At 43.6% G+C, this 16,813-nt stretch overlaps 1 protein-coding gene across 1 annotated transcript in view; it reads left to right on the forward strand.

Annotated features, from left to right (window-relative positions):
• LOC144686219 (contactin-associated protein-like 5) overlaps positions 1-16,813 on the forward strand; it is a 738,881-nt gene that overhangs the window by 261,982 nt on the left and 460,086 nt on the right. Inside the window, exons 6-7 of the mRNA XM_078551310.1 lie at positions 13,704-13,907; positions 15,806-15,990. Of these exons, the coding sequence (XP_078407436.1) occupies positions 13,704-13,907; positions 15,806-15,990 (389 nt within the window). The remainder of the gene's footprint in view (positions 1-13,703; positions 13,908-15,805; positions 15,991-16,813) is intronic.

The following is a 16,813-nucleotide window of genomic DNA, read 5'->3' on the forward strand; positions in this document are numbered from 1 at the left end:
TTAGTAATTTGGTTAAATATTTATATTCAATATTATTTCAACAATTCCATAATTTTCAGAAATGTTGGTTAATACTATAATTTTGCCTGTGTAAAACTGCTGTTGGTTAGATAGAAGACTTTGATTTGCAATCTCACGAGTCAGCATACAGGCATGGTAAGTGAAAAAATAATAATCTCCATGTATTGAAGTGTGTTGAAAGAGGACCTATCCACAGTCAGCATACAAATTGCTATGATAAAATAAATAGAGTAGATAGACAGTCCCTATTGATTTCTTTAAGGAAAAGAAAATCAGTCAGCTGAATAACATAATTTGTTGGTGTGCTTTCTTTGCATCTTCATTGAGTCACTGGCTCCATGCTTTTATCTCCTCATATTAATTATCCATTTTTCTTGTTAGCACTGAGTGCGATTAGTGTTTTTGTCAAATAATGGAGTTTTTTTCTATATTTTTTTAATGTTTTTATGCTACTCACCTTCTCCAGCCAGGATTGCAGCTAATCAGATTTTTGCCTTGTTGTGCTTTCTCTATCTGCATTGTCACATATCAAACCATTTGCTCTCTGAAGACCTGAGACAGGGAGATTAGGTGGACAGAAGGTCATTGCAGACTTGGCGATGACTCACAGAACCTTCCATTTATTTTTTTTTGGGATCTGAGCAGCTGTCAGTGAGACGAGACATTCATCTCCTTCCCCCAAATGGATTTAAATCTGGGCTTCAAAGGTGAAGGACAGTTACTGAGATTAGTAGATCAACCAGCAATGCATTTTAAGCTATCAAAGTTATTTCTTGGTAAGTAAGTGCTTTTAACGAAGGAAATAATATACTTGCGTCTATATAGTACCTTGCGTGGCTGCAGAACATCTCACAATGCTTCAGAATTAATGAGGCACTTCTCAACTATGGTCACCGTTGTATATAAGGTTGCACAGCAGTCAATTTGCACACAGTATAGTCCCACCAAACAACAATGAGGTTTTTTTGTTAGTGCTATTGGTTGGAGAATAAATGCTGGCAGAACACCAGGAGCCTGCCCCTGTTCTTAGAACCATAGAAGGGTTATGGAGCAGAAAGAGGCCATTCAGCCCATTGTGTCTGTGCCGGCCAAAAAGAGAGAAAAAAAAAGAAACTAGCCACTCTTTTTAATCTCACTTTCCAGCGCCTGGTCCGTAGTCTTGCAGGTCACAACGCTTCAGGTGTAGATCCAGCTACCTTTTAAATGAGTTGGGCGTTTCAGCCTCAACCACAAATTTGGCAGTGAATTCCAGACACCCACCACCCTCTGGGTGAATTTTTTTTTTCCTCATTTCCCCTCAAATCCTTCTACCAATTGCTAGGAACTAGAGATAATTTAAGTAAGTTATATTTGTATTTGTGGATGTTAGGAATGAGCTTTAGCTTTAAGCTTAAGCTTAATTTGTATTTCTGTAATATGTGTTAAGAAAGGGGGACTTGAGTTTTGGTTTCAATTTTAAAAATGCCTGCATTTTAATGAGGGAAGTTAAAGCAAACACAAAGTAGAAAAAAAACTGTGCTGTTGCCTAGCAACAGGGGTCCAGAGAGAGGGATTCACAGATACAGAGAAAAACAGAAAAAATAGTTTTCAGTTCAGCTGAAAGGAGTTGCCAGGGGAAACAGCGTAGTAGAGGGACAAAGGGACAAAGCAAGCCCAAAACTAGAGAAGAAGCCAAAACCAGGGAGTGAAACAGGAGAAAAGTCTCAAGAAGACCTTCTAGTCAAAAGAAGAACAGGAATCTAGAAAATGTCCTGTTAAGTGAAGTTAAGAGTGAGGAGCAGAGGAAGGCTCCAAGCTTAAGGAGAGAAAGCTGCAGGATGTGGACTTAAAGCAAAATAGGCTTGTGAGAAGCCAGAACATTCGAGGAGACAGCTAAAGATTGGTGACTCCTTACTATGGGCATGTGAAGCAGTGCTGTTCTGCTGGTGTGACTGAGTAACTGAGAGTGCATGAAGGCAAGACTTGAATACACGTGGTGAACCAGGAGAGAGGAACATTAGAAGGGGAGTTTGAAACCCTGGAGGTGGGCCCTTGCGGAAGATCTTTGAGAGAAAGCTTTGTTTGGGAGAAAAGTCGAAAGCAGGTTCTTTGAGAGTGGAGATTGGAAACCCTCATGTGAAAGATGGAGTTCAGTGAGGCCAGTTAGCTCACAGTGTGACAAGCGTCTTGGGTGAGTTGATGAGGGGTCCATAGCATTTGTTTGGGGTGGCACCTGTCACTTGGGGCAGGATGTTTCAGTTGGCATGCAGGGGCAGGCCCGACACGCCGACGCGTAAAATGACGTCAGGCGTGCGTCCAGTGATGTTTCATTCGGCGGGCGCGTGCCTGAGTTGGCTGCGCGCCCGCCGATATTTAAACAGCCTATTAAGGCCATTAAGGAAGTAATTAATGTAATTGTTAATGGTGCCTGTCCAACCTTAAGGTTGCCGGCAAGTGAAAAGGCCAAGCAGCCTTCATAATTTTTAGGAAACCTCATCCACGAGTGGGATGAGGTTCCCTAAAGATTTTATTAATTACATTTTTTAAAATTCCTAAATATAAAAGTGTGTCCCATCTCACGTGACACGGTCACATGTGAGGAGACATGTTTAAATAAATTTTTAACCCATTTATTTAATCATTTCAATAGCGATTCAATCTCCCTGAGGTGCCTCAGGGAGTTTGAAGTGCTCCTTCACGCATATGCTCAAAAGAGCACTGGCCCCGAATCTGAGACGCAGCTGACAGCTCAAGCAAAGGGAAACCATGCTTTTCTGAAGAATTAAGGCCTGAATAGTCACAGATCAAATGTTCCAAAGTGAAAACAGGACATGCTGAAGTATCCAATCAGTCAACAACTGAAAAACCAGAACAAAATACTGCAGATGCTGGAAATCTGAAATAAAATGCAGGAAATACTCAGCAGGTCTGGCAACACCTGTGGAGAGAAAAACAAAGTTAACATTTCGTGTCAAAGACATTCCTTCAGAACCTCCTTAAGGATGCTACCCTGAGGAGCCAGCGCATTGAAACCAGCCAAGGAACAGCTAACAATAAACTCCTTTGATTTATTTTTCATGAACTGTAAAAATGCTCTAAGCTTACTCTGCCATCTGTACTGGTGTGTGTGTGTGTGGGGGGGGTCCTGACTACAGCATGTGGCCATGTGAATAGTGGTTGCGATTTTTAAAAATACCATTTGTGGAATGTGGGCATTGCTGGCTAGGCCAGCATTTATTGTCTGTTCCGAAGAGTCAACCACATTACTGTGGGTCTAGAGTCACATGTAGGCTAGCAAATTTCCTTTTCAAAAGGGAGTTAGTGAACCAGATGGGATTTTACAACAATTATCTTCCAGCCATCATCAGGTTTTTAATTCCTATTTTTATTAGGTTCAAACTTTACCATCTGCAGTGGTGGAATTCAAACCTGTGTCTCTAGAGCATTACCCTGGGTATCTAGATTACTAGTTTAGTGACAATACCACTATGCCACTATCTCCCCTCATTCATCCAGCTCTTTTTTTAGCTCAGGAAATAGTTTTCAAAACTTATCTTGTTCTTTGGTAAATCTGAGAAAACCTGTCTGAATAATTCTATGCAACCTCAAAGTGTGTAAATAGTGGGACTCTTACAGAATCGGCAAAGCTCACCCCCTCTAAGTTCTCAAAAAAGAACCCTGTTATGGTCAAACCTGGAGTTGGAGAATAGGGGAGTCATTTCGTCCCTCCCTGGTTGTAACACAAGCTCCAGAGTCATGCTTGCAAAGCGAATGGAGATGCTCTGCAAAGCGGTCTTCCAGTCTGCATGTGGTCTTCTCGATGGAGAGGAGACCTCATTATGAGCAGCGAATATGATGCACTAAACTGAAGGGAGGACAAGTAAATCCCTGTTTCACCTGGAAGGGGTATCTGGAACCTTGGATAGTGAGAAAGGAGGAGGTAAAAAGCAGGTAAAAAGAAAACAGTTGTTCAGTAATGGTAAATGTCCCACATGGAATCAGCTTCATTTTGTGAAGATTTTGGCCTGTAGTCAAGATTTTGTGTTATGAGCAAGTCAGACTGCGGCAACAATTTTCATTGTTTGCTATTATATTTTGATTAATGATGTTTTTATTGTTAATACAAAATACAATAATAAATATATGTTGGTAACCTAAAATAGAAAGAGAATTATAAATGAAAAGAAGAATCATTATTTGGAGACTTTGCAACAATCCGGTTGGTGAAATGGTCTCCTTGATAATGGAGAGTCGTCTGAGCTAATATTTCTCAAGGATATTTAAGTTTTTCCCAAAAACGTTTTTTTGGGGGAGTTATTTTGTACTGTTTCACATATTTAATAGTTCACTGTGTGCCATGAATTCTAGTCTTTACTAGTGTTGCTCTGTACCTGGCTGCAGAACGCCAAGGCAACTTGACCTTCTTTCCTATGGAGTGGTGCCTGGCCTCTTCTTGTAGGTTCCCTCTGGTGGCATATTTTTGTTTATTCTGACATGGGATGTGGGCAATGTTGCCTATCCCTAATTTTCCCTGAACTGATTGGCCATTTCAGACGGCAGTAAAGAGTCAACCTCAGTACTGTGGGTCTGGAGTCACATGTAGGCCTCGCATGGACAGCAGATTTCCTTCCCTAAAGGATATTAGTGAACCAGATTTTTTTTTTTGGTAAGTGACAATAGTTTCATTACTGAGACTAGAGCCAGAATTTTCCCATCAGCGATTTGGGGGCGGGGCCTGCTCGCCGACGGGAAAATGATGCGGGATGACATCGGGAGGAACCCCCGACGTCATCCCGGTTCCTTTAAATTTTTAGGAAGGCGGGCGGACAGCAAAATCAGCTGTCCGCCCTCCGACCTGCCAATGGTCAATTAAGACCATTGACAGGCTAATTAAGATCAGAACACCTTCGGTCTGTCCGCAAGAATGACCCAGACCTCCCTGTCGCTTGCCATTTCAACACTCCACCCTGCTCTCTTGCCCACATGTCTGTCCTTGGCTTGCTGCATTATTCCAGTGAAGCTCAACGCAAACTGGAGGAACAGCACCTCATCTTCCAACTAGGCACTTTACAGCCTTCCGGACTGAATATTGAGTTCAACAACTTTAGATCTTGAACTCCCTCCTCCATCCCCACTCCCTTTCCATTTCTTCCCCCTCCCTTTTGCTTTTTCCAATAATTTATATAGATTTTTCTTTTCCCACCTATTTCCATTATTTTTAAATCTATACCTTTTATGCCCTTTTAGTCTTATTTCACCCCACCCCCACTAGAGCTATCTGTACCTTGCTCATCCTGCTATCCATTCTTAATTAGCACATTCTTTTAGATAATATCACCACCTTCAACACCTCTTTGTTCTTTTGTCTGTGACATATTTTGGTTATCTGCTCCTATCACTGCTTGCTTGTCCCTACAACCACCCCCCCCACTTCTCCCCCCCACCCACCTTAAACCCGCTTATATTTCACCCTCTCCTATTTTTACTTAGTTCTGTTGAAGGATCATGAGGACTCGAAATGTTAACTGTGCTCTTCTCCGCCGATGCTGCTAGACCTGCTGAGTTTTTCCAGGTATTTCTGTTTTTGTTTAAGATCATTAAAGGCCCTGCCTGTCCAACTTTAAGGCTGGCGGGCAGGCCAGGAGCCCCAGTGGGCTCCTGATAATAAATTAAACCTCATCCACTGGCGGGATGAGGTTTCATGTCTTTTTTAAAAGTTCAATAAAGTTTATGTCCATTTTATTAACATGTCCCATCTCATGTGACATTGTCACATGAGGGGGACATGTTAATTTTTTATATTTTTCTATTTTTAATGTTTTTTACACTGTCAGTGATCTCCCTGAGACACCACTTAGTCTCAGGGAGCAGTGCGCTCTTCCGCGCGGATGCACGTAAGAGCGCACTTTGACAGATGGGGAATCCCTCCACCCCCTGCACAGGAAGGGCATAGCGCTTCCCGTCGGGCAGGCCACTGGGCGGTCCTTAATTGGCCCGCCCACTCAAAATGGCAGCAGGCCCCGTTTCGGCGGCGGAGTTTGGCTGCCCGCCCGCCGCCAAGCCGGTGGGGACCGCCCGCCCAACAAGGTAAGAATTCTGGCCTAGGGGCAGAATTTTGCCTTTGGCGGGGGCGAGCAGGGGCAGTCAGGAAGCCAACTGCCGCCCGCAATCGGCACCACACCACGATTTTACGTGGGCGGACCAAGTAAGGCCCGCCCAGCATGGAATGTGAGCAGCAGTTCTGAGCGCTGCCTGTGCGGTCGGGGGCAGGAGTGCGAGCGGGCCTAACGCGAACTTCACGCATGCGCGCGAAAGAGTGCTTCAATCTCCTTGAGGCACGAAGCTACCTCAGGGAGATGAAGTGCTGTTTTGAAAAAACTAATGAACAAAATAAAAATGTCATGAAACATGTCCCCTCATGTGACACTGTCACATGAGCAGGGACATGTTTTTAATTCAAGTGTAAACTTTTTATTTCATTTTTATTTGCTTTAGGTTTATTAAAAAAACGCAAAGCCAGCCTGGCCTTTTTGCTTGCCTGTCAACCGTTAGGTTGAATGGGCAGTGAAAGATTCAGCGCAATTGTTAACTTAATCACCTTAATAGGCCTTTTAATTGTGAGCGGCCAACCTAACTTTTGCAAGAGTGCGCATTGCCATCGGCACGCTCGACTGACGTCAACACGCTTTATTTCACGCTTGTGAGTGTCAGGCGCACACCGAGCGAAAAATTCTGCCTTAGCTTTCAATTCCAAATTTTATTAATTCAATTTAAATTTCACCAGTTGTTATGAGCACTAACCTGGGCTTTATTGATTACTAGCACAGTGATATTACCACTACAACACCAACTCCCCTAATACCTGGGACTTAACACTCAACTCACCATGGAGGAAGTTGCAGGCCAACACCTGATTTTATTTCAGAATGGTATTGCAAGGAAGTACTGAACAGCTTCTGATAAGATTTTCCTTCATCACATAAAGCAGCTCTGATAATGTAACTAAGGATTTAGCCCATCCTTGTGCTTGCTAGTTTATTGCTCCTCCTTTATGATGGCCTGGTTGGCCACTTGTTCATAACTATGGGCAATATATTCTTGTCAAAACAAAAACAAAAATACCTGAAAAAACTCAGCAGGTCTGGCAGCATCTGCGGAGAGGAATACAGTTAACGTTTCGAGTCCGTATGACTCTTCAACAGAACTAAGGAAAAATAGAAAAGCGGTGAAATATAAGCTGGTTAAAGGGGTGAGGTGGGACAGGTAGAGCTGGCTAGAGGGCCAGCGATAGGTGGAGATAACCAAAAAATGTCATAGATAAAAGCACAAAGAGGTGTTGAAGCTGGTGATGTGCAGATGCTGTCAAACCTGCTGAGTTTTTCCAGGTATTTTTGTTTTTATTTTGGATTTCCAGCATCCGCAGTTTTTTGCTTTTATCAATATATTCTTGTCAATGGCTTGAAGATTTTCTGTAAACTTTTATTGAAAGTAGGTGGAATATAATTCCGCACATTACTCCTCATGGGCTCTTATATTTTTAATTATTTTATTCTGTGAATTGGATGCTACTGACCTAATCAGAGGTCAATATGTATCAAAGTCGACTTTCTAACAAAGAGAGGTGCATGCTGAACAACTGCAAAGGGACAAACCTGCAGAAAAAAAAACTCTGCATTCAATTATGGTATGAAAGTTATATAATAACAGTGACTGAAATCAATTATTTTGAAAGGAAAATTATATTTTCCCTATAATTCGCAAGCATGCAGTGCTGACTTATTTGGATTCTTTCAGTAATTTTTTCCATCAATGCTGACAGTTATTAAGGACTCAGGCATGCAAACCTACTCTCACACTGAAGAAAGAAATAATATTTTGAAAGTTCAAATCAAATGAATATATATTGCTTTCCACAATGGAAATTCATTGATTGTAATTCTAGATTGTTGAAGAAAACAATTTTTTACACAGCACCATATAATACAAAAGAAAATTTCTTTAGAATTTCTTCCATTCCTTACATAATCTGATGCCTGTCAATCGACCACTCTGAGAAGTCCTGGGCTAATGTGGCAAAACTTTGTGATGATTGGCTGGGGTGGGGGAGCGGGGTGCTTAGGGACGACTGATGCTGGGAGGTATTGTAGTATTCCTTTGAACTAATTTGTATGCAAAACATATTTCTCAATAACTCAGAACTTCACAATATTTCACTTGGAAGGGAGGAAAGAACAAAGAGGAATGTCTGTAGCAGAATGGAAACTTGGAGAAATTACGTACCAAAAGGGCTGTTGGCGCAATTGCTGTCCAGATAAAATGGGACCAGCGGCCATGTTCTGAAACTCCTGAACTCACTTGAGTCCAAAAGGCTGTAAAGTGTCTAATCAGGAGAATACAGCTGCTAAAGATTTTGTTGTGCTTATTTAAAGCCTCTCTGTTTCCACCTTTCATTTCTTGTCCACTTTTGCCTTGCCCCAAATTGCGTAAAAGATCAAGGAATTTAAAGTGAGTGTTACGTCCTTTCCTACTTTACACTCGGACATCACCAATCTTTTGCATGGATTCAATAGCCTCTTCCTGAAGCAGTCTCGTCTCCACAACTGGCCATGCTCCCAGGTCAGAAAGGCAAGTATCCACCCGTTGCACTTGTTCGGGGTTTCGCATAGATACCTATTGTCACATTAATCCAGTGTTAATCACAGGCCAGCAGTGGGCAGCAACCAATTGAAGGCACTGGTCTGCCGTGTGCTGCTGCAGAAATACCATTTAGTTAATTATAGACAACAGTGACCAACAATCAACTGAAGCCACAATCTTGCCCTGTGGCTGCAGAAATAATAAAACAGAAAGACTCGCATTTATATAGCACCTTTCATGACCACTGGATGTCTCAAAGTTTTTTTACAGCAAATGAAGTACTTTTAAAGTGTAGCCACTGTTGTCAAATAGGAAACGTAGCAGCTAATTTGCGCACAGCAAATCCCACAGACAGTAAAATAAAAGCAAAATACTGCAGATGCTGGAGATCTGAAATATACACAGAAAGTACTGGAAAAACTAAGCAGGTCTAGCACATCTGCACAGAGAGCAACAGAGTTAATGTTTTGAGCCTGATATGACTCTTCTTCAGAACTAATGAGAGGAAGAAATGTGATGGGATTTAAGCTGTTGAAAGGAGGGCTGGGCCAGGTGGAGCGAAAAGGGAAGGTCAGGGATTGCTTAGAGGGCAGGGGAGATTCAATTACAAAGATGTCAGGGAACAAAAGGCAAAGAGAATGGGAGTCATAGTGGTGAAGGAACAGAGCATTGGTCCAGAGTAGGTGTTAATAGCAGAATAAAGGTCAGCATGGTGTGAAAGCAAAATAGCAGCATGTGTTAATATCAAAATAAAGATCCATGTTGTTTGAAAGCAAATCATGAGAACAAAATGCAGACTGGCACTAGGGGAAAAAGTACAAAATGGAGGACAGAGTTCATGGTTTGAAGTTGTTAAGCTCAATGTTGAGCCCAGAAAGCTGTAACGTCTGAACGGAAGATGAGGTACTTATAATCAAGCGTGTGTTGAGCATTACTAGGACATTGCAGGGGTCATTACTGGAGCATTGCAGGGGCCATGCTTGCAGACAGAACCGAGATGTTGTGCAAAGCGGTCACCCAGTCTGCGTTTGGTTTCCGAATGTAGAGGAGACTCCAAACAGTATTGTGTTAGCGATCAGATATGCTTTTTTTGTGCTGTTGACAAGGTAAATATTGACCAGGACAATAGGGATAACTTCCCTGCTTTTCTTCAAAAATAGATTTTTTATGTCTACCTAAGAGGGCCAACAGGACCTCAGTTTAACATCTCATCAGAAAGGTAGTGTTTCTGAGAGTACAGTGATCCCTCAGCACTAGACTGGAGTGCCAGTCTAGATTTTGTGCTTAAATTCTGAAATCGGGCTTGAACTCACAACTATGGTAACTCAGCAGTAAGTATACTACCAATGGAGCCATGGCTGACATATAAATCAGTGGCTCATTAAAGCTGGTGAACTGAAGTTGCTTATTTCCTGGCAATCTGAATTTTCTTTGTGATGTTGAAGAATGCCCTGTCCCATTCACAAATCGATTACAGTGCTGGACTCTGCCAATTCATGGGAGGCTTTGCCTTTGGGCTTATGCTAACCAATTTGTGTGGAAATTTGGATGTAACTAGTGCAGCTAACGGGTGCCTTCAGGGTACAATTTGCTGATTGTGTCCTGAGTGGAAACGCCAGGGCATGATCTAAACTGACATTTCAGTGCAACATTTAGGAAGTGCAGTAATGTTGGAGGTGCTGCCTTTCAGAAGGGATATAAGCCAAGGCCCGGATTGGCCCTGGCAAGTGACCATCCACAACCAAGCTGAAGACGTGAGATTTCCTGATTGATAATTGATTTAGCCATCTATCGCTAAATCAGGCTGCGTCACTATTCCAAAATCACCCAGCTGAGCGTAGATGGTACCCAGCTTCTTTTATCCACCACTGACCATCTCCTTAAACCCCACTCCCTTGTCCCCTCACTTTCACATTCACCAGTGGTTGGTATGTAATGGAGGTGATGGGGACATTGCTTCCTAGTTGGCGAGCCAGCGAGAGTCCTATGTCACCTTTTAGGCAAGGGCTGTCAAATTAAGTACCACTCAGGCACTTAACAGGACAGTAGTAGGCCTTTCCTTGGGGCCAGCTGAGAGTTGCTGGTCAGCCTGAAGCTCTATTGAACAGCAGAGCCAGTGGTGAGGCAGTGGCTGCTGCCAACATGACAAAACCAGCTGCCTAGGAGCGTCACTGGATCCCAAGCCATAGGCGAGTGATGGCAGGAGAGGGGTTGGGTGGGGGATGGGCTTTGGGGAAGAGGTATGTCATGCTGGAGGGAGGGGGTCAGCGACAAGGGCAAGGGGTGGCTCTCAGGGGGTCACCTCTTCCTGATGCCGCATCCCTCAATCAGGCACTGAGTGCCTTTGAATGAGACACCAAACCCTCTACTTCCCGGGAGCCTGCTTGTCATGCCCCCTGCATGGCGAGCACCCGCCTCCCCGACACCGCCTCACCCTCTACCAGTTAGTGGGTTAATACTAGTGCTGGCCGCATTAATTGCCCATTTACAGGCCTCAATTTGCAGCGGGTCTTCCCAACATGGACTTACTCAGGGTGGACATGGGAAGGTGGCAGGTGGCAGGGTCCCAACCCCCCACCCCCCACCCCCCCACCCTCCCCACCTCTCCCCACCTCCTCACCATCGGGGAGAGCATTAAATTCCATCCAGCAAGTGTGAAAAGTTGATGAACTTCATTGTCACTGAGGTTGAGACCATCAGTTCAGCTATCTCTGCTGCTTGTTCCCTTTTGCTAATCACAAAACCATAGCTGCTGTAAGCTGACTGCTGCACCAGCCTTAAACCTCCATCTCTCTCTCATTTTTAAAAATTTATTCATGGGATGTGGGCATCGCTGGCTAGGCCAGCATTTATTGCCCATTCCTAATTGCCCTTGAGAAGGTGGTGTTGAGCTGCCTTCCTGAACCGCTACAGTCCCTGTAGGTACACCCATAATGCTGTTAGGGAGGGAGTTCCAGGATTTTGACCCAGCGACAGTGAAGGAACGGCAATATATTTCCAAGTCAGGATGGTGAGTGACTTGAAGGGAAACTTTCAGGTGTTCTCTCGTGCCTGCTGCCCTTGTTCTCCTAGATGATAGCAGTTGTGGGTTTGGAAGGTGCTGTCTAAAGAGGCTTGGTGAGCTCCTGAAATGCATCTTGTAGATGGTAAACACTTGCTGCCACTGTGCATCGGTGGTGGAGGGAGTGAATGTTAGTGGATGGGGTGCCAATCAAGCGGGGCTGCTTTGTCCTGGAAGGTGTCAAGTTTCTTGAGTGTTGTTGGAGCTGTTTCTTTCTTATCCCCTCTCCTTGTGTCTCTGAGGTCATTTCATCTATAATACGAACCTTCTGCTCCCTTAACTCCGCTCCTATTATGTTGCTAACCTCAGCACTTTCCTAGCTGTCCCTATCCTAGCCGACAATATAAATGGTTTTGTCTCCAAGGTTACTGTCTCACCTTCTTTCAAAACTTCCATTATTGTACTTTCCTCAGAAAAACCACGCTACGCTTACATCCTTACAAGCTACTGCCTCATCTTCAACCAACCCTTTCAGCTCCAGAATCCAAGTCCATCTTTCCTTTGATTCTATGCCTAGGATTTTATACGGTGTGTCTCCCCCCCACCTCGGTGGATGGGGCGAGCCATTTAAACCTCTAATCAGTTGGGCTGGACTGTAATATCCCGCTGGCGGGAGGAGCCGTAAAATCCTGACCTATGTTTCAATTTCTCCAACAGGTTTCTGTAGCTGCACAGCTGCAAAAGAGGCCTAACTAAAGTTACATTTCATTGACTGTGACGATGGTGCATTATCCATCCTCATCCTCCTTGATCCCTCTTTAGCCTTTGACATGGTTGAGCATATCATATTTCTCTAGCTTTGACCAAGACACCAGGAGAACTTTATACTCTACTTTGGATGGTATTGTGGGATCTTTTATGTGCAACTGAATAGATAATAGCCATTGCCTTCCCCATTTTTCTTTCATTAGATATGGGCATCGCTGGCAAGGCCAACATTTGTTGACCAACCCTAATTGCCCTTAAGAAGGTGGCTGTGAGCTGCCTTCTTGAACCACTGCAGTCCATCTGGTGTAGGTGCACCCACAGTGCTGTTGTGAAGGGAGTTGCAGGTTTTTGATTCAGCAACAATGAAGATATGGCAATATATTTCCAAATCGGGATGCTGTATAGGTGGGAGGAGAACTTGTCGATGATGTTGTTCCCATGCATCTGCTGCCCTTGCCCTTCTAGTTGGGAAAGGTTTGCAGGTTTGGAAGATACTATCAGAGAGAGGATCCATGCCAAATTATTGCAGTGCATCTTGTGTACAGTGTACACTGCTGCCACTGTGTGTCAGTTGTGGAGGGAGCGAATGTTTAAGATGGTGCTGATTAATCAGATACTTTGTCCTGGATGGTGTCGAGCTTCTTGAGTGCTGTTGGAGCTGCACTCATCCAGGCAAGTGGACAGTATTCCATCACACTCCTGACTTGACCAGTGTAAATGGTGGACAGGCTTTGTGGAGTCAGGATGTGAGTTACTCACTGCAGAATTCTCAGCCTCTGACCTGCTTTTGCAGCCACAGTGCCTATGTGGCTGGTCCAGTTCAGTCTATGGTCAATGGTGACCCCCAGGATGTTGATAGTGGGGGTTCTGCGACGGTAATGCCATTGAATGTCAAGAGGAGTTAGTTAGATTCTCTCTTGTTGGAGATGGCAATTGTCTGGCAATGTGCTCAAATCCATAGTGGGGGTGTTCAGGAGGGGGAGGGGGGGTGGCATAGTGAGAAGGTCTCAATCCCATTGTGATCAGATATGAGGATGAGGTCAATGGAAATAAGTTAATACGTATTTGATGGTGAGTGATGAATTCTTCCATGGGTTCTCCAGATTGGTTTCTGTAACTTCAGTGGAAAATCCTGCCGATGGTATTGATGCTGTGCCTCCAGAGCTTCCCTGGATTTTCAGCTGAAGTCATGGTAGCTGATGCTGTATGGATATTGAACCCCTCAGTTTTAGCTTTGGCATGAGACATCAAAGAACGTTTTCGAAATTTGACATGAATACTTTTTCTTCCTCTGTAGAATCTGACGTAGCTGACTTTGACGGCAGAAGTTCCCTACTTTACAGATTCAATCAAAAGAGCATGAGCACGGTCAAGGACATCATTTCTTTGAAGTTCAAAACGATGCAAAGTGACGGAGTCATGTTGCATGGAGAAGGACAGAGGGGAGATTGTATCACACTGGAGCTAAAGAAAGGCAAACTCTCGCTGGAGATCAATTTAGGTTTGTATTTAAATACCCAAATTGGCAATAATAATTAATTATAGCCCACTAATCCAGCCCGTGTGGCAAGATATAGATGAGGCAGAGGAATGGTCAAAGATCTTGAGGAAGCTCTACAGTTAAAGATGGTGGGGGCGGGGGTTGGGTGGGAAGAGTCTCCATTGTTGGAGATGCTGTGGCAACAGTTGGATAGATAGAAGTGGAACCAAGTAAGGGACATGGCAATGAGCTTGATAGCAAAAAGGATCATGTGATTGACCTTGCCAGAAGATTCAGAAAGTTTGACGAAGATGAGGAGGGAAAATGCACCATATACAGAGTTACTGAGCAGATATTTTTTAATGTTTGTTACATTCACTTTTATTGGTGGACAGTAAGCATGATTGGACAAATCCAAACCCGAAATTGTGGAAAGGATGGGCGTGAATCTGGTAAGTGATAAACTTTCACTGATTTTAAAGAGGCTGACAATGAGACATGCAGAACTATGGGGACAAGGACTGAGGGAACACTAATGGAAATTTTTGAAGAGAGAATGGTAAGATTAGTTTTGAAAGGGATGTGAACAATTGCTGAGGAATGGGAACCATTTACAATGTCATCTAGCATGAGGGCCGGAAAAGTGGGTTGGGGGAGGTAGTCAGGAAAGTGGCAGCAGATCTCCCCATTGTACTCTCCCGCCCAATCAAACGGCTACCCCACCAACTCCCATCAACCCCACGAGAGAGTGGGGCAGGGGGGACATTAAATTCCATCCAGTGCTGGAAGTAGAACACATGAGATCTTTAAATAGGAGTGTGGATAAATGAGGGGATTGACAAAGGACAGAGGAAAAGACAAAAAAGATAATGGATACAAGCACAACAAAGAGAATGTGGAAACACATGACAGTTAAAATTTAATGCAGAGAAATGTGAAGTGATTCATTTTGGAAGGAAAAACTGAGGAGATGTAAAATTAACTAAACAATGTCATTTTAAAAGGGGCACAGAAACAAAGGGCTTAGATATACACATCTCAAAGGCGTCAGGAGAAATGACAAAACTATTAAAAATATATTGTAATCCATTACTTTATAAATAGAAGCTTGAAGTACATAAACAAGGAAGTTAAGCCTTCATAAATCACCAGTTTAGGTTATAGCTGGATTATTATGTCCAACAACTGGACATCAAACTTTGAGAAGGATATCAAGGTCAATGGGAAAGGTGCAGAGGTGATTTACCCAAGTGATTCCAGGTACAAGGGCCTTCAGTTATATGGAGAGACTTGAGGAGCTGGGATTGTTCTCTTTAGAGTGGGGAAGTTTCAGGAGAGATTTAATTGAGGCGTTCAAAATTATGAAGATATTGCTAAAATAAGTATAGAGAAGCAGCAAGGTGCCACATACAAAGGACACAGATTTAAGATAATTGGCAAAAGAACCAGAGGGGAGATGAGGGGATTTTCTTTTGAACCAAGTGAGTTATGACCTGGAAATGCACTGCCTGAAAGGGTGGTAGAAGTGGAATCAATAGCAACTTGCAAAAGGGAATTGGATAATTACCTGAAAAGGTAACAATAGCAGGACTTTCAGGAAATAAGAGGGTTTTGGGGCTAATTGAATACCTCTGTCAAAGACCTTTTTCAGACCCAATGATCCGAGAAGCCTTCTACAATGTAGTAAGATTCTTTGATTCTATGACTGGGCTCCTTCCCTGCTACAAAATTCAATGTTTCAGGTGGATACCCACCATTCAAAAATTTGCGAACCAGTTTTCTCTGTTGATTTAACAGTTCCCATGTTTCATTATGTAGCTCAGCTGGATTTCCATTCCTAAGGCAATAGCTTCATGCACATTTGTCAAGACTTTCATTGATGTGGGAAAATGTAACTGTACAGCCTTTCTATATTTTAGGTAGCACAAAGTTGCATTCCATCAACGGCCACACCTCAGTCACATTGGGGAGCCTGCTGGACGATCAGCACTGGCACTCCATTACCATCGAACGCTACAACAAACAAGTGAACTTCACCGTGGATAAGCACACGCAGCACTTTCGAACCAAAGGAGAGTTTGATCATCTGGATATTGATTACGAGGTGAGACTTGTACCTAAGAGAAAGGCAAGTCAAACATTGGAAAGAAATCTTCGAACGCCTGATTCACGTTGCCGATGAGGCCAGAACTAAGAAAGCCGCTAATAAATCCAATGAGGCGTTCGGAAGAAAGTCCTTACCCAGGGAATGGTTAGAATGTGAAACTTGCTATCGCTAGGTGCAGCTGAGCCAAATAGCATAGATACATTTAAATGGAAACAGGTTAATACATGAGGGAAAAATAAATAGAATGACATGTTGATAGGATTAGATGAAGGTGGGGAGGGGGGTGGGAGGAAGTTCATGTGGAGCATAAGCAGAGGCATCCTGGGATGAATGGCCTACTTCTATGATGTAAATAAATACTTTACAATATTTGTCATAGAGTCGTTGTGGCACAGTAAAAGGCGATTCGGCCCATTGAGCCATGTTGGCTCTTTGTAGAGCAATACAATCAGTCCCATTCCCACGCTCTATCTCCGTAGCCCTACAAGTTTATTTCCCTCATGTGCCTATTCAGTATCCTATGGAAATTATTGAGTTGTCTGCTGCCATCACCCTCATAGGCAGTGAGTTCCAGATCATTGCCACTTCAGAATCACAGAATCACAGTGCAGAAGAGGCCCTTCGGCCCATCGAGTCTGCACCGACATGTGAGAAACACCTGACCTACCTACCTATCCCTTTTACCAGCACTTGGCCCATAGCCTTGAATGTTATGATGTGCCAAGTGCTCACCCAGGTACTTTTTAAAGGATGTGAGGCAACCCGCCTCCACCACCCTCCAAGGCAGCACATTCCAGACCGTCACCACCCTCTGGGTAAA

Source organism: Cetorhinus maximus, chromosome 11, assembly GCF_964194155.1.
Source record: "Cetorhinus maximus chromosome 11, sCetMax3.hap1.1, whole genome shotgun sequence".
NCBI lineage: Eukaryota > Metazoa > Chordata > Chondrichthyes > Lamniformes > Cetorhinidae > Cetorhinus > Cetorhinus maximus.